This window comes from Erinaceus europaeus, chromosome 4 (genome assembly GCF_950295315.1).
Source record: "Erinaceus europaeus chromosome 4, mEriEur2.1, whole genome shotgun sequence".
NCBI classification, from domain to species: Eukaryota; Metazoa; Chordata; class Mammalia; order Eulipotyphla; family Erinaceidae; genus Erinaceus; species Erinaceus europaeus.
The window spans coordinates 141,928,683-141,952,086 of record NC_080165.1 but is presented as its reverse complement, the minus strand read 5'-3'; the positions used below and the strand labels follow the sequence as shown (position 1 = coordinate 141,952,086).

The window sequence follows — 23,404 nt, the reverse complement described above, 5'->3', positions numbered from 1 at the left end:
AGGACGGGCGTAAGGATCCCGGTTTGAGCCCCCAGCTCCCCACCTGCAGGGGAGTCGCTTCACAGGTGGTGAAGCAGGTCTGCAGGTGTCTATCTTTCTCTCCCCCTCTCTGTCTTCCCCTCCTCTTTCCATTTCTCTCTGTCCTATCCAACAATGACAACATCAGCAACAATAATAACTACAACAATAAAAAACAAGGGCAACAAAAGGGAAAATAAATAAATAAATATTTTTAAAAAAAGAAGAGGAATTTAGTGAGAGATAATCACTACTGACTTTGAGAGATCTGTTTTTATGAGAAAACCTGCCTCCCTGTTATTTTAAAGCACTTTTTACTGTTGAACAGACTTCTCATAAATATCTTCCAGTGCCAGTGAACCTATCACTGCAATTTCCTATTCTACAAGGCTTGGTCTTTGTTACATGAATGCAAGAGCTTCTTGCTGTGCTGAGGCTAGGAATAGCCTTGCAAAACTACTCAGTCATAATTATAGACCACTGACACCTGCCAACTTGCTAAAAAATGAAATCATGTAAAAAATTTAAAGATGGTGTGTAATGCTTATCAAACACTGAAGTATCAAAACATTGAATGCTGACTTGCAGTGAGGTAAACTAAAACTCTAATTAGGCTTTAGTAAATATCACACAGCGAACTGACATCTTAGCTAATATATATTTATTAGTTTTTCACATTAAACAAATTTTAAGTTATGCTATTAAATACATGTCATTTATTTAATGAATGGGTAAGTATTTTCTCTAAATATGCATCTATTTGTATAAAACTTATGTCTCTTCAGTAAAGTTCAAAAGGTTAGGAAGCTGTTTTACAGTAATTTTACAGTGTATATAATATTTCCTGTTTACATAGATCTTTTTAAATTAAAATATGTTTTAAATTACATATAAAAATAAACATGTCTCATTTTTATAAGATGATGCCATGTTTAATTTTTTATAGTCAACAGTAAAACCCAGTAGTTTGTACATGCGTAACATGTCCCGGTTTTCCACTAACAGATCAGGACCTCGTCTGCTGTCATGTTCTCGACCTGAGCCCCCCTCCGCCCAGAGTCCTTTACTTTACAGCCCATGTTTGATTTTTTTATTTCGTCTGAGTCCTGTGCACTCACTTTCTGCACCACCCCATATTCCGTATTTCACTGAAATTTAATCAGACTTTTTCTATAAGTAGTTATATAAAAGGTATTAGAACATAAGAAGACAGATAAATCTTGTGCTGCCAGGTTTTACAGGTCATTTTTTTCCTGAAGTAGGTCACACGCATTGACAGTCTATTATTAATATACAGGCTTCTAACAATAAAAATGCCAACCGGGAAAATCTACTGAATAGTCCTAATTGTTCTAAAAGCTAGCCCACAAAAACCCCCTACGTATTTCTAGTAGAGAAAAGTAATTTAAAACAAGCAACTTCTTAAAAATGTTTCTATATATAAATATTAAAGGTAAATGTATCTATCTTTACCAACATTATCTTAACTAGGTGTGCTAACCAATTGAAGGGAGAAGTAAAGCATGAAATAAGTTCTCATACTATGTCTACCTAAGCTGACATTTCCATACTCAAATTTTCAGTCTGCCAACGGTAGCATCAAGATCAGCATAAAATACTCTAAAGAACCCTGTCCATCGGGCGTCCTTGAGGCTCCTACCAGCATAACTGAAGTACTAAGTATCATCACCAGGGTCAACTAAGGGCTTCCCTACTGAATGTGATCAATGTGATCTAGAAAGCTCAAAATAAATACTATTTTCTTTTGACTTGCATTAAAAATATTTTGTACTACACTGTTAAAAAAAAAAGTAAGGCTGATGTGAAAAATTAAAATTGGAGGTAAGGCTTGCCTAGTGTTGATGCATTACTTCCAACAATAATTTCATTCTTCTGGGTGTTGTGGGTTGTCTTTTTTTTTTTTTTTTTTTTTAACCAGAGCACTGGGCTGCCCTGTCTTATGGTGGGGGAGAGGGGATTGAACCTGGGACTTCAGAGCCTCAGGCATGAGAGTCTCTTTGCAAAACCATTATGCTACCTCCCCCTGGCCAATTTTATTCTATCCCCCTCTTTGGGGGGAGGTGAGGGGGGAGGGCATTTTTCAGATAGAGGAAGACAGAAAGAAATAATACACAGCAAATCCTAACAAAGGAATTTTTCAAAGTTAACCCGATTGCCAAATAATATGATTATAGCAATAACTATCTATTGCCTTCTTAAACCCTAAGACAGCAGGAACCTCCCACTTCCTCTATAGAGCCTGTATTTCCCCAGTCCTGGAACCTCTAGGGTGGGGCTCACTTTTCTGCATGCTTCTCTCAATTCATACCAAATGATATTGCATCTGCTGATCCCAACCTAATCAACACAATCAGCATGCTTCACTTCAGACTGTGTCCAGAGACTTCAGGCATGGAATGTCAACCCATCACCCTCATTACTCGGGTGAAACCTTTCCTGTCATAGGATTCTCTAATTCCATTCCAGGAGGTTCACTTCCTAACAAAGTCCCAAAATCTAGATATAAACCAGGTCCCATGAGATAGGGTATATGTTCACATGTGTCCATAAATTAGGGCAAAATATATACCTGAAAGCAAAAGTACACAATAGTCTGCAGTGAGACAGTATAAAGTACATAATGAAATAGTGTCTACTTAGACTCAGATACCCTCCTCACCTACTTCCTATTACACTTCCCTCACTCACTCCCAAGCTAACCTTATCAAAGCAAGGAAAATTCTGCAAAAGCTGAATAAGGGCAAGAGACTGGCATACTTTAACGATGACTCTTTAGTCACTATCAAGCCACCCCATCAACTGGGGCCCTATTTGGGGAGTCCTGAGATTCCCAAACAGACATGATGGGCCTAGAACTCGAATAAATCCCTCTCTCTATTGTTACCGGTCATTCCTATCAGGAACAACAAAATAGACCCCTTTGTGGGCACCCATAGGACCTTGCCCTCAACTTGGATCAACAATGGTAGAGAATGTTCCATCCTCTGATGGGAGGCTGGACAACATACTTTATGCTACACCTGAGGAAGGGTTGATACTGGGGCAGCTTGGAATGTTCCTACCCATGACCACAGAATGTGAGCTCAGATCTACAGGGATGCAGAGGTCACATAGGCTCCTAAGCTGAATATGGATCCCAGATCACATCAAATCGATGGGGTTTACAGTCAACAATATTTATACATCTTTCCCATATTTGGAAGCTACTCTCCTCCCTGATCCAGCTTTCTGGTCCTTTTTCCAACCATGACATCATCTCCCCAGACAATAACTTGGATCCACCTGCATATCAGATTTCAGGATCAGGGGAGAAAAAAGGAAAGGAAAAAAAACTAGTATAGCCATAGGCCTTCTGTAATATAACTAAAATATGCCTACTAGCTATCTACAAAACGGAAGGATCCCCCCCCCCCAACTCTTCATCTGCACTATTCCAGCCTTTAGGTCCCTGATTGATCAATAATTTGTTTGGCTTTATATGTTAACTCTCTTTGCAGCCACCAGGTTCCAGATGCTAGCATGATGCCAACCAGACTTCCCTGGACAGATAACCCACCAATGTGTCCTGGAGCTCCGATTCTACAGAACCCCACCCCACTAGGGAAAGAGAGAGGCAGACTGGGAGTATGGATCGAACAGTCAACGACCATGTTCAGCGGGGAAGCAGTTACAGAAGCCAGACCTTCCACCTTCTGCATCCTACAATGACCTGGGGTCCATACTCCCGGAGGGTTAAAGAATAGGAAAGCTATCGGAGGGAGGGGATATGGAATTCTGGTGGTGGGAATTGTGTGGAATTGTACCCCTCTTATCCTATGGTTTTGTTAGTGTTTCCTTTTTATAAATGAAATTTAAAAAAAGAAATAATAGTACTAAACAAAACTAAAATAACAACATTTCCTATGTCTATGATCCTCCAGCCCCTATGAATGTGCTGCTAAACAATGCCTAGTTTTAAACATCAAAATTATTTTTTAAATTTTTACTAGTGATTTTCAAAAATCAGGATTATAGCAGTCTAATTTCAGACCATTCCCACCACCAGAGTTCTGTGTTCCTACCCCTCCAGCAAAAACTTCAATAGTTCTCCCAAGGTCACAGATAAGGGTTCACTTTGTATCTATATCCATTTTTTTTTTTTTTGCCCATTTTTTTCCATGATCCTGCCTTCACTTCCATTCTAAGCCACACCTACACCTATTACTACTCCCAACTGTCCTTTTTTCCTCTTCTCCCAGATTGGAAAAGCAGTGCCTGACTTACTCTCATGTTATCTAGATCTGCTTCCATTTCAGTGACAGTATTAAAAAAAAAAAAAAAAAAAAAGATTCCTGGTGACAAATGTTTGAAGTCCCAGTAGAACTGGGGTTCAGAGCCCTCTGGTCATCTTCTCTTACCATTTCCCCCTCTGGGAGTATAGACCAAAATTCTTTTTGGGGTGCAAAAGGAAGGCATTCTGGTTTCTGTAACTGCTTCTCTGCTGGACATGGATATTGTCAGTCCATAACAACCCCCTCCCAAACATCAAAATTCTTTATGATTAAGATATGACATCAAGTAATGCTCAGCTGTATCAAAGTCTTAAGTGCTCAATAATCTGTTGTAACAGCCAAGATTCCATGGCAACTCTGCCAGGTGAAAGTTTCAACAAATACTGAAGTCGTCTTTTTGAGTTACTAATTTACTTTCTACTCAAATGGCTAAAAGATGCCCTGCAAATATTTAATAGGTTATCAAAAGGAAAATTAATATAATTCTGAAAATAACAGAATATACCTATATTTGAAAAAGAACAAAAGTGTGAAAGACAAGGAAGCAATTCTAATTAAGCTCTTGTGTCAGTCCTCTTTGACATAACAATCTGTGATCTTGAAATCTAACAAGCAAGTGTTTAATACACAATTTCCCTACAAATGCTACATCCCATTTATAAACAAGACAATAGCCATGTCAGAAAAAAAAATTTACAAATTAATCTTTTCATGCAAAAGACTGTTTGGGGCAAAGTACCAGGATAAAATAGCAAAATGATAATCGTTGCTAGTTTCAATTTTTCTGAAAAGTCAGAGCAAAGGAAAAAGAAACTGTATTTCTATATTATAAAGAGGACACTGAGGGTAGATAGTGCAGACATGATTCATCCTGTGGGTAGAAAAAAGACTGCTTCTTTGTCTTCAAACCATTTAGGAAAAAAAACCAAAAAGCTATGTAAGAGGACCTGTGATACTGAAGAATTAGCAGTCAATGTTTGCCAAGCACTACTTTAAACTTTTGGCTTTGTTTAAATATGATAGGCACTTAAAAGGGCCAATCTGGGGACTGGGGAGATCATTCAGTATCAGAGAACAGGACTTGCACGCCTCAGGCCTCAGGTTCAATGTCCAGGACCACATATTCCAGAGCCAAGAAGTGCTTTTCTCCCTCTCCTTCTCCCTCTCTCCCATGCAAATAAATAAAGGGAGAAACTTACCTCTATAATGTATCTAATTTGTTGTTTTATTTTATGTAATATTTTAAATTATTTCTAATCTAATAGAGTCAAAATTGTAACTAGGCCACAGCAATAGATTATGATCTGATTAGGTAACACTTTAATGGCAATCTCTGACCAGACCTTAGTGCTTTCCGTTCTTTCTTCCTCACCAATAGCAATTCTTTGTTCAAGTGATGGAGGTATCCTGGCTCCTAGGAGCTGAATGCTAATTAGTCCAAAACAAAAACAGAAATATCCAATTTCCTTACTAATGATTGATTTAGGAAATGTCATACAATCCAATCCTATCAACAGAAATTGAAAGGAAGTTGGCAGGGGGTATCCGGTAAAAGTTTTTCTTCCTGATACTCTTTTCATCTTAGCGGTAAGACCGGCATGACTACACATGGCATCTGGAACTGCTGTAGCAACCTTGCAGCTATGAAGAGAAACTGTACTTGCCCTGCTGAAAAGGGGGGAAAGATGGAAAGCAAAAAAGTAATGTAATTCAGCTCATGAATCAACTAAGCTTGAAAATGTCCAACTTCCAGATTTATGTAAAATAAAATTCCTCCTATGGTTAACTCTACAAATCACATACTACCAGGGGCCAGGTGGCGGCACACCTGGTGAGCACACGTTGGTTACAACACACAAGGACCCACTCTCCACCTGCAGGGGGAAAGCTTCTCAAGTGGTGAGGCAATGCTGTAGGGGTCTCTCTGTCTCTCTCCCTCTCTATCTCTCCCCCCCTCTTGATTTCTGGCTGTCTCTATCTAATAAGGAAAGATAATAAAAATATTTTTAAAAGAAGAAACAAAGAAAAAATAAAATAAAAACAAATTAAATATTACCTACTGGATACAACTGGATACTTCAACTAAAACTCTAACAACTATCAAGGTTAGTTATCATACTCTCAAAATTTCATTTCTCCCTAAGGGGCAACAATGACTTCACTAGACGAAAGCCTCTTCCACCCCACTTGCCAAAGATAAAATACTTTGTCACTTGGCCTAACTTTTCTGTCGTAAACCAAATCACCTTCAGACTGTGTGCTGGCACACTTTACAAAGAAAAATTTTAGTAGTTTTCTTTTTCATTGTACAGAGTGAAAATAATCAAATGACCATTCTTGGAAAAATACTAGGATATTCTGGATATTCCTCATAACTTCTATATACACACCCTGATTAGCTTGTTCTCCTTTTATTACATCCACCATAAAAACCACACTTCACTAGTGGGTTTCACTACTGTACTGGACCAATATTAGTATCCTTACTTCTTTGCTAGTGGAATCAAGCATATCAAAAAGGTATTAAAATACAGCATAAGGTTTTTGTTATTGTTGTTTTGTTTTTAGAGTAGAAGACCTTCCTCAAAAACAGGAAACCAATCTCACGGGTCTCCCGGAGTACAGTGCCTAATACAGGACAGGTTCCCAAAATATGTCAGCAGTATGTTGACAAGAAATCAAGGTGTGTCTCGACACACACACACACACACACACACACACACACACACACACACACACACACACACTTAGTCATTTTGAGCTGAGGCAATATCACCCGCCTTCCTTGTCTCTTTCTTTCCTGACTACCGTCCCCTGGACTGACCTCAAGCTTTTGCTGCTTTTGTAACAAGTGAGACAGCATAATGAGCATTACATTTCAACTATTTGGTTTGTCATACAGGGTTGATGCTGGAGGAGGAAGTGGGAGCTGGATGGTTTTGATTCTATCCCAGGGATTTTAGGTAGGAGACTACCATGGCTAGATTTTTCACTTTAGGAAGACAGTTCTGCAGTGATATGTGAAGCATGGATATGTATAAGTGGAGGGCGGATTACGAAGTAAAAGAACAATGGCAGCACTAACATATGGTTGGGGAAGAAAGTCCATCGGTAGCTATTTCTAATCAGATGCTCACGAGGCAACTTAATCTCAAAGTGTCTCAAGCTAAAATCATCATTTCCCTTAAGACACACTTGTAGGGACCGGGTGGTGGCGCACCTGGTTGAGCGCACATGTTACAGTGCTCATGGACCTGGGTTCAAGACCCCGGTCCCCACCTGCAGAAGGAAAGCTTTGCAAGTGGTGAAGCAGGGCTGCAGGTGTCTCTCTTTCTCTCTCCCTATCTCCCCTACCCTCTCGATTTCTGGCTGTCTCTATCCAATAAATAAAAAATATTTTTAAAAATAACTCGCTTCTACCTCTCCTAGGAAACACACTACTTGCCAGTCGTTTAATCCAGAAATGTTGGTCTTGCTTAATTTTGTTATTTTTCACCCTCACTTATACCCAATTAAATACCATGCCCTGTGGTTTCTACAGCCTCAATATCTCCAAGGTCCATTTACCCCTCACCCCCTCTTTTCTCACCACAACCTAATCCATTATTTTCACTTTGGACCAATGGAACCACCTCCCCCTTTGATGTTGCATATGCCCTCTTGACCCCTGAAATCCAATCCCTGCATTGCCCCCTGAGATCATGTCACCATCTTGTTCAAACCCCTTCATTGGCTTCTAATTGCTCCTAGAATAAAGTCCACAGTTGTTAGGGTGGCTCCCGAGATCTCCTTGTACCCAAATCTCTATGGTGGAGAAAGATGATGGTTTAACTGAGGGTGAACTGTGCAGATGCCTTCCCTGGAGGAATGTGGAAGTGTACTCTTGCGACAACAAAAATCCTATATGTCAACTATTCCTCAATAAAGTGTGATTGAAATTGGAAAAAAAAAATCTCTTGTATCTGGTTCCTGTCTGAAAACTATAAGAATTCCAATCATTGCTGTTTCTTATGTGCTAGGCATTAGCTACTGTTTTTTGTTTGTTTGTTTTGGTTTTTTTTTGCCTCCAGGGTTATCAATGGGGCTCAGTGCCTGCACCATGAATCCACTGCTCCTGGAGGTCATTTTTCCCTTTTGTTGCCCTTGTTGTTTATCATTGTTGTTGTTATTGTTGTTGGATAGGACAGAGAGAAATTGAGAGACATGGGGAAGACAGAAGAGGGGGGAAGAGAAAGACAGACACCTACTTATGAAGATAGACACCACTTGTGAACAGACCCTCCTTCAGGTGGGGAGCTGGGGCTCGAACCATGGCCTTTAGACAGGTCACTGCACTTTGTGCCATGTGCATTTGACCTGCTGAGCTACCACCTGGCCCCCACCAACTATTGTTTTTCAAAACATTTTACTGGGGCTGGGTAGTAGTTCACCTGGTTAAGCACACATATTACCATGTTCAAGGACACAGGTTCAAACCCCACTCCCCACCTGCAGGAGGGACACTTCACGAGAAGTGAAGCAGGTCTGCAGCTATTTTTCTCTCTCCTTCTCTATTTCCCCCTTTCTTCTCAATTTCCTTCTGTCCTATCCAATAAAGTAAAAAGAGAGTGAGAGAGAGAGAAGGCTGCTGGGAGCAGTGGATTCATAGTGCCAGCACAGAGCCCTGGCAATAACCAACAAATAAATTTATTAATGAAAGAGAAATACAGAGAGAGGTAGATAAGAACACTGCTTAGCTCTGCTTATAGTGGTGCAGGGGGTTGAACCAGAGACCTCAGAGCCTCAAGCACGAAAGTCACTTGCAAAAGCATTATGCTATTTCCCTAGCCCAGCACCTATTAGCCTTTACAAGCATTATTTCACTGAATTTTCATGTGAGGCAGAAACTATTAATAATACCCTCATTTTACAGTTAAGGAAACTGAGTCAAGGAGAGAATATGGAATTTTTCTAAGGTTGCGGAGCTAAGTAAGTAGTGTCTGTCTGTCTGTCTGACTCCAGGATAGGGGCTTTTGAAGCTTTCACACTCACCTAATGGGAGGCACCAACCGCATCCCATAAATCACTGTCGGTTCCTAGAACTTACCTGCCCTCCATGCCAGGAGGTCTTCACAAATACTGCTCCCTACACCTAGAATATCCCCTATGTCATTTTACTTGAGAAAATGCATACATATATGTATGTACACATGATTTCACCACTCCCAGACTGACCTTTTCATTTCACGGAGAGACAGAAATGATAAAAGGCACCACTATCTTGGGGCCGGGCCTGGTCTTGTAGTTCCATGTGGTGCTAAGGGCTCAGCCTGCACTGCACACACCACAAGGCACAGGCCACCCCAGCGAGTTATCTTCCAATCCCTGCCTAGGTAGTGTTTGTTTACTCTTCAAATCTTTCCTTAAATGTCTTTTTATTGTTATCTTTATTTATTGTATAGACAGCCAGAAACTGGAAGGGGGAGATAGAGAAGGAACAAGACACACAGACACCTACAGCCCTGCTTCACCATTCCGGAAGCTTCCTCCGCTGCAGGTGGAGGACCAGGGCCTCGAACCTCGGTCCTTGAGCACTGTAATGTGTGCACCCAACCAGGTGCGCCACCAGCTGACCCCTTAGGATGGCACTGACCGGGGGTAGAACACACATTTACTGAATGAAAGTGTACGTCAATGTGGGAGTAGAAAAAAACCCCTAATGTGTTAGCTTCATCTCTTCAGACTGAAAAGATACTAAAAGCCAAGTATAAATGTGCACAGACACTGGGTATTTATCTAGTAGCTTCCACAGCCCAGTCAATACTCTTGAGAACTTACAGCCCTCTTGAGAGAGATAAGACACATAAACCGTGCTAAGCAAAATGCTCTCGTAATTGTGTCAAGAACAAAGTGCAAGTGATGCAGAGATGGAAAAGAGTATAGAGCTGAAGAAGCAGAGGGGAAATCTTCAATTCTTTTGAAGAGTAGAAGAATTTCGGACTCCATATCACACAGTCCATGTATTTCACTTATGAAATGGAAGGTAGGATCCACTATGGACCAGGGCACTTCACATGTAGCCTCACGAAATCATTCTCGTATTATGGGTGTGGAATGTGGAAGACCAAGCTAAGAAGTAGGTTAAGCAACTTAACTTGTTCACGGTTAAGAAATCAGCCCAATAATAAAGGAGCAGAATTTGAGCCCAGATCTGTCTGACTTAAGTAATCACTGACTTACTAACATATCCCAGGTCTCTGTATCCCCAAAGCCCAATTACTTCTGTTTTCAATATAATCCTTAATAAAATTAGTTACCCGGTTTCCCACTCTAATATAAATAAAGTCGCAACAAAATCAGGAAAAAAAGATCTAACTAATGTATACTAACATGTGGACCAACAGCAATAACATAAAAATTGAACACAAACAGTGTAAGAACTTAGTTTATATACACCAGTGTACCCCACCCTCCGCAATATAGACCAGCATGATGACAATCCCACTGTGGGAAAGGGAAAAAAGCTTTTTATTACAGTTACAGTGACTACCGTATAAGAGACAGATAACTTTTCATGAACTTCAGACATCTAGAAAGTTAATTCTTCTCTGGTAAGTCTGGATAAATAAATCATCACAGTTGTTTCCACGGTGTGAGGACAAAAAAATAATGTAGTATCCTAACAACCTGAATCTTCATTTTAGAGACATAGTTATTTTCCTGTTGCTTTAAACTACATTCAAGCCAGAGCAGAAAACCTTTCAAACTTAGTGTACCCATATATTACCCATGTAAATTATGTTTTTAAAAATTTCTCATACTATGACTTTGAGCAGCAGCACGTGGGTTGTATGATACTGAATGAAGAGCATAAGGGGGGTTACTGAGCAATTGTTTTTTGTTTGTCTGTTTGTTTTTTACCAGAGCACTGCTGGGCTCTAGCTTATGGTGGTGACTGATGAGTCTCAATAGCTAAATATCTTCCCCTGATTTTTTTTTTAAGTAAAATAAACTATGTATGAAGGAGAAAAGCTGTTTTTGAACTGTTGCACTCACAACATAATTGGTTGTGCATGTGAATAAAAAGACAGAAAAAAAACAACGTGGGCAGACACAGAGAAAGCTGATTAAATAATCCACCATAAAAGTGTTTTTTGCCTAACACTCCACCTGGACCCAACTTGGAGTGACTGGGAGATGTCAGTTCTTCTCTCTAAAACATCGACTTGATCCTCCTATACAATTCTTTTAAGATGCTTTTAGAGAATACACCCTAGTTTTGTTTTGTTTAAGAACAAGAGAAATCTGTTCCATCAATTATCTTTAAAAAAAAAAAAGGGGGGGGACTAGGGAACATTTAATAGCCTTTTATCATCTTAGAGGCTTTAAATGTGAAACTTTCCACAATGAATAGTTTGGAACAATGCAAGATGCACACTGGCAACATTTTCCAACAACATGTCATAAATGAATAGAAGGAAAAGCAAGTATTTCACTTGCCATTAACTAACTTTCCAAGTTTTTTTTTTTTTTTTTTTTTTTCTACTGAAAACTCTAGCAAAGCAATGCTTGTTGGCTTATGGTTGGGAGTTGCTTTTTTTTTTTTTTTTTTTTACTTTGGTTCCTCTCTCCAACGTTGGCCTCCAAAACTAATATTTTATAGACCATTCTGGAGGCGAGATGCAGAGTGAATTCATACCGAGACTTCCCATGCCCACAACCCCACTGGGAAGCAAGCAAGCAAGTAAACAAGCAAGCAAGCAAGCAAGCAAGCAGAAGTAAGTGGCTTGCAAACGAGCGTCCACAGCACCAGCCCTGCAGGGCCCCTTGTAATGTGCTTCCTTACCTGGACGCTCTTCAGAATCAGCTCGCTCTTCTCTCTGACATCTTTAAAGGGGCACCGCTTAGAAAGCATGAGCAGGTGAGCCAGCAGCTTGTTCAGCTCCTCCAGAGCGCCGGCAGGTGCACCCGGTGGGGAAGGGGTCTCCCTCGCCCGGCCGAGAGCCTCGGTCTTTCTCAGCACCAGCTGCCTCACGTTCTCCAGCGCCGTCTCCCTGCTCGCCGGGTCTCTGCTGCACAGTCCATCCCATTTCACTTCATGCTCCCCTTCGGCCATGACAATCGGGAGGGTGTTATTACTGTTTGTTGGTTTATTTATTTGTATCCTTTGCAGCCTTCAATTACCTTTGTAGCATGTCCTCGGGGGAGCACTTTGTTTTAAACATTAAAAAGAAACAAACAAACAAAAATCCCACCAAACAAATGAAGCAATCAATCAAATCAGAGGCGTCGTCGCGAGAAAACACTCGTCGTGGGTGGCATGGGGGGAGCAGCCGCCGCCGAGTGGCCCCGAGGGTGGGTGACAAGCACCCGCACTGCACAGTTGAGACCTCACGGGGCAGCGGCTTTGCACAACAGGCGGCCGGGGGGCGGGGTGCTGGGGTGCTGGGTGCTGGGTGCCGGGCGCCGGGTGCTGGGGTGCTGGGTGCCGGGCGCTGGGTGCTGGGGTGCTGGGGTGCTGGGGTGCTGGGTGCCGGGCGCTGGGTGCTGGGGTGCTGGGGTGCTGGGTGCCGGGCGCCGGGTGCTGGGGTGCTGGGTGCCGGGCGCTGGGTGCTGGGGTGCTGGGTGCCGGGCGCTGGGCGCTGCTGGGGTCAGCGGGTAGCCTCACGCCGCGGAGCTGTCAACCCCGTGCTCTGCCCCCACAGGCAGCTGAGCGCTTGATGGCTCTCCAGTCATTCGGGCTTTTGATTGATTAATTAATTAATTTAATTTATTTTCCTTTTTTCTTTTCCTCTCGCTTTCCCTCCCGGGCCGGTGCCCACGCCGAGTCCCCCGTCCCCGCCGCCTCGGCCCGAGCGCTGGCCGCCCGCTGCAGCCGGACCCACCGGCGGGCGGGGAGACAGACAGACAGACGCACAGCCCGGAGCTCCCGGGAGGACGGCAGCCTCCGTGCCGGCGGCGGCTTCGATGGGCGGCGTCTCTCGCCCCGCCGGTGCCGGTGCCGGTGCCGGTGCGGGTGCCGCAGCCCCCGGGGTCGGAAGGCGCTCGCGGTCGGTGGCTGCCGCCCCGCGGTCCGGGGCGAAGCGGGGCGGCGGGGCCCAGGCTGAACCCGCCCCTCCGCCCGGCGCCGGCGTGGGGCTCGGCCCAGAGGGCGGGGGCGGGAAAGGCCGCGGGGTCCGCGCCCCCAGCCCCTCCCCTTTCCCCGCCCGGCGCGAACCCGGAGCCGCCTCGGCCCCCGCGCCTTCATCCCCGCCCAGACGGACGCGGCCCGCGGAGGCAAAGCCTTTGGAGAGAGGAAGAGAGAAGGGAAAATAATAAAGCCCCGCCCTCCGACCCGCCACCTCCCTAGTCTGAGCGCGAGGGCAACAGCGGCCGGCTACCACGCATGCGTGACGGGGAGGCGCGCGCATGCGCCTGATGAGGCACTTAGGGGCGCTGGAGAAGTGGAAAGAAAAAATGAGGAGAGGGGAAGTCCATTAAAAATGGATCACAGGAAAGACAGAAGAAGGAAAACAGGGAGATCAGGCGGAGGCAGATGGAATGGAAATATAAACTTAAACCCCTAAGTAGAGTTAGTTTCTGTACCACGCCAAACCTAAGCGTCCAGGTGGTAGGAAGTCCGCGCATTGACTTCTGGGAAATGTAGTTTTTACACGCACGCTGCTTCCCTTTTAGGACGGAAACTACAACCCCCAGGAGGCACTGCGGCCTTTTGCGCGCCGCGGCGGCTGAGGCAGCGTGAGAACCAACGGTTAGCGTGGACGCGACTCCTCCAAGAGCAGCGACGGTGAGCTTTGTGGGCTCGGCTGTCCTTCGGTTTTTCTCCAGCATTTCACTTTTCGTTCTTCCGTTTCCGCTGAGAATTTGGGGGCGAAATCACTCCGCGGATGCCATTTTGTATTCTCGGGACTTTATTTCCCTGCAATTTCCGGGGTGGCGGAATTCTAGGGCGTGTTGACACCGACTCCACAGGTCGCTGCTGTGCACAGTGTGGGTGCTGCGCGGACTGTGGGTGCTGTGCACAGTGTGGGTGCTGTGCACAGTGTGGGTGCTGTGCGGACTGTGGGTGCTGCGCGGACTGTGGGTGCTGTGCACAGTGTGGGTGCTGCGCGGACTGTGGGTGCTGCGCGGACTGTGGGTGCTGTGCGGACTGTGGGTGCTGTGCACAGTGTGGGTGCTGTGCACAGTGTGGGTGCTGTGCCCAGTGTGGGTGCTGTGCCGACTGTGGGTGCTGTGCGGACTGTGGGTGCTGTGCGGACTGTGGGTGCTGTGCACAGTGTGGGTGCTGCGCGGACTGTGGGTGCTGCGCGGACTGTGGGTGCTGTGCACAGTGTGGGTGCTGTGCGGACTGTGGGTGCTGTGCGGACTGTGGGTGCTGTGCACAGTGTGGGTGCTGTGCCGACTGTGGGTGCTGCGCGGACTGTGGGTGCTGTGCCGACTGTGGGTGCTGCGCCGACTGTGGGTGCTGTGCACAGTGTGGGTGCTGTGCGGACTGTGGGTGCTGTGCAGACTGTGGGTGCTGTGCACAGTGTGGGTGCTGTGCGGACTGTGGGTGCTGTGCACAGTGTGGGTGCTGTGCGGACTGTGGGTGCTGTGCACAGTGTGGGTGCTGTGCGGACTGTGGGTGCTGTGCAGACTGTGGGTGCTGTGCACAGTGTGGGTGCTGTGCAGACTGTGGGTGCTGTGCACAGTGTGGGTGCTGTGCGGACTGTGGGTGCTGTTCAGACTGTGGGTGCTGTGCACAGTGTGGGTGCTGTGCCGACTGTGGGTGCTGCGCGGACTGTGGGTGCTGTGCCGACTGTGGGTGCTGCGCCGACTGTGGGTGCTGTGCACAGTGTGGGTGCTGTGCGGACTGTGGGTGCTGTGCAGACTGTGGGTGCTGTGCACAGTGTGGGTGCTGTGCGGACTGTGGGTGCTGTGCAGACTGTGGGTGCTGTGCACAGTGTGGGTGCTGTGCAGACTGTGGGTGCTGTGCACAGTGTGGGTGCTGTGCAGACTGTGGGTGCTGTGCACAGTGTGGGTGCTGTGCAGACTGTGGGTGCTGTGCACAGTGTGGGTGCTGTGCAGACTGTGGGTGCTGTGCACAGTGTGGGTGCTGTGCGGACTGTGGGTGCTGTTCAGACTGTGGGTGCTGTGCACAGTGTGGGTGCTGTGCGGACTGTGGGTGCTGTGCAGACTGTGGGGTGCGGTGCCGACTGTGGGTGCTGTGCAGACTGTGGGTGGGGTGCTGTGTAGACTGTGGGGTGCTGTGCAGACTAGGGCTTTGTGCAGACTGTGGGGTGCTGCGCAGACTGGGGTGCTTTGCAGAATGTGGGTGCTTTGCAGACTTTAGGGTGCTGTGCAGACTGTACGGTGTTGTGCAGACTGGTGTTTGTGCAGACTGTAGGTTGCTGTGCAGACTGAGGGTGTTGTAGACTGGTGTGCTGTGCAGACTGTGGGGTGCTGTGCAGACTGTGGGGTGCTGCAGACTGTGGGGTGTTTTGCAGACTTTGGGTCCTCTGCTGACTGTAGGGTGCTGTGCTGACTGAGGGGTTTGTGCAGAGTGTAAATTGCTTTGCAGACTGATAGGTGCTCGCCTGGCTCCTTGCTCAGGACTCTTAGTGTGCGGGATGAACTGGAGAAGCCCCCGGGTGCCTGGCAGCTGTGTCTGCCATTTGCATAGTGATGCTCTGTTTGTCAGTTGCTCAGATGAAATACCAGGCAGGGCCTTGGGCGCTGGCTTTAAGAATATGCTATGAAAAAAAAAAAATCGAAGTCTGAAACTGAATATATTTAAATCCTTTATAAAATAGTATTGGGCGAGACTAGGTTGCCTAATGGTTATGCAAAGATTCTCTCATGCCTGAGGCTTCAAAGTGCCTGGTTCGGTCCCCCCCAAAGCACCATAAGCCAGAGTGAGCAGTTCTCTGGTCAATAAATAGTATTAATGCTGTTTTCAGTCATGTCCTTACACACTTTTTTTTTCTTTCTGAAAAGTCATTAGTCTTGAGAAAAGTTGAGGTTTGAAAGACAAGTTTTTGGACTGATGACCCAAACTAAATGTGATTTTTTTCATACTGCAGAAGAAACCTAGTTTTGGGCGAGGTGGTGCTGGTTATGCAAAGAGACTTTTCATGCCTGAGGCTTCTAAGTCCCAGGTTCAGTTCCCAGCACCACCATAAATCAGATGATCAGAAGAGAGAGAGAGAGGGAGGGAGAAAGGTGTGTGTGTGGGGAGAAAATCTAGTTTTGTTGGATACTGAGTATAACAGCAGTGAAAAAGGGCCAATGACCTTGGGTGTAGTCCACTGGTCAGTCTAGTTATAGAATCCAAGGATAAGGGAGTCGGGCAGTAGTGCAGTGGGTTAAACACACTTGGCGCAAGGACCGGTAAGGATCTCGGTTCAAGCCCCTAGCTCCCCACCTGCTGGGGAGTCACTTCACAGGCAGGCGGTGAAGCAGGGCTGCAGGTGTCTATCTTTCTCTCTCCCTCTCTGTCTTCCCCTCCTCTCTCCATTTCTCTCTGTCCTATCTAACAACAACAACAATAATAACTACAACAACAATAAAAACCAACAAGGGCAACAAAAGAGAAAATAAATTAAAAAATTAAATAAGATTTTAAAAAAAAGAAGCCAAGGATTAAACATACAGTTACCGTTCTATATGACGATGGAATAGCTAAAAAGATCACAGTCTTGAAACTTGGGAATATTTCATCCCAAAGTAAGTGACAACCAAGTGCATTTAATGAAGGCCCAGAAGTGAGAAACGTATGGAACTTTTAGACTGCAGTAATACCAATCACGATTTTAGGAGTGATGTGTGTGTGTGTGGATGTGCGTGTGCGTGTGTGTGTGTGTGTTGATATACATTGAAGCTGCAGAGACAGGCACTGAGAATTTTCCAAGTCGTTTCTGAAGGTAGCCTGTTCATGAACAGATTTGTAATTCCAGTGATTGGTCAGCTTTGGCAAGCCTTGCTACATTCTATTGGTGTAAATCAGAACTTTTTTTTTTCATTTTATGGGGGGTGGGGGTTTCACAGATGTTGACACTTGGGTACAGTTTCTCACCTCCCCCCGGGGTAAGTGTCAGTAGAACTCTCTCACTCCCAACTAGCATCTTTTCCATCATCATACATCCAGATCCCACCCCTCTTCCCCGAGAACTTTCTCTTTCTACCTCCAACTATAAAAACAACAGACACACGTTTATTTTACTTACCCTGCAGGGATCTATAGCATAATGGTTATGCAAAGAGACTTTCATGCCTGAGGCTCCAAAGTCCCAGGTTCAATCCCACACACCACCATCAGCCAAAGATGAGCAGTGCTCTGGTTTTAAAAAAGTACTTATTGCATATGAGAGATTGTATTTCACATAAGAAAGAGAGAAACCGTCCAGGGCACCTCTGGTACATCTGGCCCCAGGCCCAGCTGGGCCCCAGGCATACAAGTCCAGTGTTCTACCAGTCGAGCTATTTCCCTGGCTGCTGTCTCCGAATCTGAACTCAAGATTTGGCACGTGTTGGGCTCTCAACATATATCACGGCACCTCCATCTGAAACGGAGTGAAAACTGGACATTATGCAGATTTCTAACAGGTGTATTGAAAGAACATGTCAGTATTTGAAACAAACCAGGTAGGCGCAGTTATAGGTAGGTTACCAACCTGTTTGGATACAAGGGAATTCTTAAGAGCAGTAAGTATCTCCATCATAGGGCCTTCAATGTGTATCTTGTATTTTGCCTGCTTATAGGTACCTTGAAAGGCCTGTAGTACCTTCAGCATTTGACACGATTAGATCTGTAGTATAAACACTGGAAACGAATGAAAAACAACATTTGAGGGGGAGGTAGGACAAATTGTCACGGACGCATTCCAAGTAAATTGTATTCAGATTACCTTAACTAAACTTCTCCCCAATCTGGGCAGGAAAACCAATTTTTGTCCTTTTGCCCTCTGTGCTATTCAACAACGTTCGCTCTTTCTCATGTTGAGGTCTTACTAACTGCCAACAAGTCTAGTTTGAAAATAAATCAAGTCCTCAATGAAGACTCCTCACAGAACAACCTGTCCACAACTCTGTCCGTCCCTAGGTTACTTCAGCCCTTTTGTACAGCTGTTCACTTCAGACATTTGGGTGGAAAATGCAGTGTGGTCAGGATACCGCCACTTGCTAATAGCAGTAAGAATTGAAATTTTGACTATGCAGCTTTGGATGCTAAGGAAAGTATTCTATGATAGACTGCTGAACTACTGTGCTTCATAAAATAATGCACGTTATGTGGAATGAACACACGAAAATGCATTTCTATAAATGTTAAGTTGTGCCAATTTCAGGAATAGCTTTGAATCAAGAGTGTTTTTTAATTTGATGAGAAATTAATTTAGTAGAGAGAATGGAAATCTGACAATACAGAAGAATTAGGGAGCTATAAGTACAAAAAGTTAAATCATTTCAGAGAAGGGCAGGGAGAATTTTATATCAGAGAGAAATATTTTGTAAAGGCCAAATTGTAGGGAAACTGAAAATTCCAAAAACAAACAAATAAACAAACTGTAGACAGCTGTTTTTCTCCACTCTCACAATAATGATGCCATAACACATATGGAAAACCTGTATAGGAATGAGTTGCATCCTCAAACAGACCTCCACAACAAGAAACGAAAACTCAGAATACTCAGCAAGGGTAAAACACCACGGCCACAATCTTACGTGTAGGGACCATAAACTATAGAACTTTTAATCTGTGTGAGCAAGAAGCATGCCAAAGCAAAGTCCCAGCAGCCCGGTCCTATTACGAGTTTAATCAATGGGAAACAGGGCATAAAAGCTGTGGCTGTAACGTGTACAAGAGTTAGAGCATCAGCCTTCCTTCCCTACCATGGCAGCTTACCAAGAACAGCTCTGGTAGAGCCAACCACCTTGGGTTTGGTATCCATAAAAACAGACCCTGGAGCTGAACTTGAGAGAAATACTCCATTTGCAGTATACAGCTGGCGGTTGTGTTCTCCCAGTGCAGAGCATCTGCAGGCTAAACTCTGCTCACTATTCAGGTGGGCTCAGTCTGCTTCCTGTAGTCAGCTGAGCACTGGAGCTGTGAATCCTTGGTCATTGCCCAGGCTTGCTAAAAATACAGATGTTTGACACTAGACCACAGTGGCAGTATAAAGCCATTATTCCCTTGTTGAAAATGTAGGAGTGAGTGCTTTTAAAAAAAATTTTTTTTATTATCTTTATTTTATTTATTGGATAGAGACAGCCAGAAATCTAGAGGGGAGGGGGTTGATAGAAAGGAAGAGACAGAGAGACACATGCAACATTGCTTCACCACTCGCAAAGCTTTCCCCCTGCAGGGGGGACTGGGGGCTCGAACCCAGGTCCTTATGCATTGTCACATGTGCGCTCAATCAGGTGCGCCACCACCCGGTCCCAGAAGTGAGTTTTAAGTTATAGGTATGGATATAGGGAGCTTCATTTTCTTCAGTGTTAAAAAAAAAAAATCCTCTAATTCATGCCCATGTTTTTGTTTCTCAGGTAGCAAACAGCTTTCCTGAGCATGAGGTGCTGGCAGGAACTGCCAAGAGTGGGCATCAGATTAGAATTCTTACATTAGTTGTTGCTGATGGGACTATTCTGTGAAAGGGATTTTGTGAACCATCACACACTAATAACAGATGAAAATAATTGGTAATATAACTGACTTATTTGTAAGTGATACATTTTAATTAAGGATCTTACAGTGACCAGTCAGTGTTTATAAGATCCTAGAGCACCTATGGTTTGTAATGTTTGCAGTCTTTATACTACCAGTGGAAAGGATTGAAAAATCCATTTCTGAACTAGGAATCTACTGCTTTTCTTTTTTAAAAAAATATTTTATTTATTTATTCCCTTTTGTTGCCATTGTTGTTGTTTTATTGTTGTTGTTGTTATTGATGTCGTTGTTGTTGGATAGGACAGAGAGAAATGGAGAGGAGGGGGAGAGAAAGACAGACACCTGAAGACCTGCTTCACCACCTGTGAAGTGACTCCCCTGCAGGTGGGGAGCTGGGGGCTTGAACCAGGATCCTTATGCCGGTCCTTGTGCTTTGCACCACGTGCGCTTAAGCCGCTGCACCACCGCCTGACTCCCTCTACTGCTTGTCTTATGAAATTATAAGAAATTCATAAGCATGCTAAGGACTTTTTTATGGTGGCATTATTGAGAAGAGTTAGTTTTTTTTTAAAAAAAGGACCCAGATCCTCTGGATATAATGGAAATATCATGCTAGTGTGTTTGCTGTCTGAATAGATGGAAGGGTACCAAGTGTGAGCCTGGGACTGTAAATCCTCGTATTTGGTAGGTGCGAAGTGTGCGTTTTCCTCCTGTGGTTTCTGGACAGTTGCCAGGGCAGATGAATCCCATAATTTGGTTTTCAAAGTCCTAGAGAGAGTTTTGAAGCATTTATATGGACCCTGGGGTCTGAGTGGTCTCCCCTCTCTTGTCTGATGTCTTGTTTGTTCATATTGTGTTTTTCATGCATGATACTTTTTGTTTTAAAGATAGAATATTTTGTATCACAACTATATGTTATTAAAATGGTTAAGTCTGATGGGAAGGAAACAAGTTTTAATCATTGTATAATTTGTCTTTTATAGCTCTTACTTTTTTTTTTTTCTTTATTGAGGAGGTTGGTGCTTTCGAGTGGGCTCATTACATATGCAAACAATTTCCAGACCCCCAAAGTTCTCTTCCTCTCCTCCCTCTGCAGAGTCCTCTGCTTTGGTGCAGTACACCGCATCCAGTCCCCGGTTCACTGTGTTCTCCTTGCCAGCCCCTACTTTATTAAGTCCCGCTAATAAGTGAGATCATTTGATATTTGTCCTTCTCTTTTCAGCTTATCTCATTCAACATAATGTCCCCAAGTTTCATCCGAGATGACATACAGGAGACAACACCATCATTTTTAATAGCTGAGTAATATTCTATCATTTATATATACCACAGTGTTTTTTAATCGCTCACCAGATGTATAGCCGGGTTACTTCCAGGCTCTGGCGATTACAAATTGTGCTACATAGCTCTTACAAATTGTGCTACATAGCTCTTACTTTAAAATAAATAAATAAATAAATAAATGAATGAATGAATAAATAAATGGGCTGGGTTTTGCAAATAGCTTTCATGCCCTAGGCTCCTTGATTTCAAGTTCAATCCCCAGTACCACCACAAGCCAGAGCTGAGCAGTGCTCTGGTCACACACTCTCTCTCTTTATCGCTCTCATTAAATAAAATATCTAAAAGTGATCAAAACATAAATAAACACTTTAATGACTTTTATGTGCTATCCGAGTACCAGAAAATAGTAGCTTCTCCATCCACGTGTCTGGGAATTCAGAATAGTTTGCTACACATTCCACTGACTGTTTTCCATTTCATGATTCTAAGAGACGTCATTTCCCATTTAGGATCTGTAAGAGTTCCATCTTGGGATTGTTATTAACCTGGATTGAAGTGAAATTGCTTCCTAGAGCATTTGTGTTTGCCTCTGGTGGTCGTTTACACTATTACCATCCTGAGATCACGTCTGTTTGTTTGTTTGCTCTGTCATATGTAGCACATGTCATATGTCATATGCACTATCAATCCTAGGGCCTCACACCTGCAAGGCATGAGCTCTGCTTCAGAGAGAACTTAAAACTCTGGCTTCACTTTAAATCCTGTTTGAGAATTGGGTTTTGACCCCCACTGACAGTATGAGCTGAGACGACGCAACTGCTCATGAGTTGTCTTTAGGATCCAAACCTCTTTTCCCAGTACAGGGTATTTTAATATTGGAGAGGCATGGCTTTTAAGTTTCACTGTTCCCCTTTCTCTCTGGTATTGCATTTACTATAGCCCTACTCTTGTTCCAGCTGTACATGAAAGGTCTACTATTTCTTTCCTGTAGTATATAAAAGGATGAATCATCTTATCATAGATGGTCATGTCGATGTGATAAAAGACCCATCGGACATTAGGTATAACTTAGCTTCCTCAATTACTCTTATGCTAGACGTAATTCTAATGAACTCAGAGTCATTGCATTTCTTTCTTTCTTCATTCCTTTTGGGTGATCAGCAGTCTAATTTGTGTACACATCAGTTGTAGAGCTCATTAAAACCATGTTTGTGGGCCTTACCAAAACTCTGTTACCTCTGAACCTAGGTGGCATCTAGAATTCCGTGATTTTTATTGTTGCTGTTCTTAGTTTCCAATTTCTTTTCCTTTATTTTGGTCATATGTTATTTGTAGCTAATAGTGGGTTACAAGTTTGTAAGATTACAGTGTATACTTCCACACTTCACCTATCACCACAATTTATTTTACTTTATTATTTATTTAGTTATTTATCACAGGGTAGAGACAGGGAGAAACTGAGAGGGGATGGGGGGATAAAGAGGGAAAGAGACAGAGAGACACTTGCAGCCTTGCTTCACCACTCGTGAAACTTCCCCCCTCCAGGTGGGGCCCAGGGCCTTGAATCTGGGTCCTTGTGCCTTGTAATGCGAGCACTTAACCAGGTGCACCACCACCTGGCCCCTTATTTTATTTTTTTTAAAGACTTTATTAATTAATGAGAAAGATAGGAGGAGAGAGAGAAAGAACCAGACATTGCTCTGGTACATGTGCCTCCAGGAACTGAACTCAAGACCTCATGTTTGAGAATTCAAGGCTTTATCCACTGTGCCACCTCCGGGCCACCCACCACAATTTGAAGGAACAACCTTATGTTGTGTTGTGTTCTTTATTTATTTATTTATTTATTTTTCCTCCAGGGTTATTGCTGGGGCTCATAACTGCACTACAAATCCACTGCTCCTGGCGGCCATTTTTTCCATGTTACTGGGTAAGACAGAGAAATTGAGAGAGGAGGGGAAGACAGGAAGGGGGAAGGAAAGATAGACAATTGCAGACTGCAGTTAAGCTTCACTGCAGGTGGGGAGCTGGGGCTCAAACTGGGATCCTTAAGGCAGTCTTTGCATGTGTGCTTAAAGTGTGCCAGCACCAGGCCCCAACCTTATGTTACTCTTGTCTAAGAGACAGATAACTGCCCGGCCTTAGAGAGACTACTTAGCCATAGCGCTGCAGAGATCTTCCAAAGTGG

General features: G+C 44.1%; 2 protein-coding genes across 3 annotated transcripts in view; one reads left to right on the top strand and one right to left on the bottom strand.

Moving 5' to 3' along the window:
- Window positions 1–12,559, bottom strand: part of SESN1 (sestrin 1) — a 97,588-nt gene extending 85,029 nt beyond the window's left edge. For both annotated transcript variants that reach the window (XM_007537279.3, XM_060190656.1), the window contains exon 1: window positions 12,136–12,559. In XM_007537279.3, the coding sequence (XP_007537341.1) occupies window positions 12,136–12,405 (270 nt within the window). In that variant the 5' untranslated portion in view covers window positions 12,406–12,559. The remainder of the gene's footprint in view (window positions 1–12,135) is intronic.
- A 697-nt stretch (window positions 12,560–13,256) lies between these two features.
- The window catches only part of LOC103120718 (coiled-coil domain-containing protein 162-like), a 108,194-nt gene continuing 98,046 nt past the window's right edge, over window positions 13,257–23,404 (top strand). Inside the window, exons 1-4 of the mRNA XM_060190864.1 lie at window positions 13,257–13,565; window positions 14,238–15,504; window positions 18,370–18,458; window positions 21,155–21,234. Coding sequence (XP_060046847.1) covers window positions 13,257–13,565; window positions 14,238–15,504; window positions 18,370–18,458; window positions 21,155–21,234 — 1,745 coding nt within the window. The remainder of the gene's footprint in view (window positions 13,566–14,237; window positions 15,505–18,369; window positions 18,459–21,154; window positions 21,235–23,404) is intronic.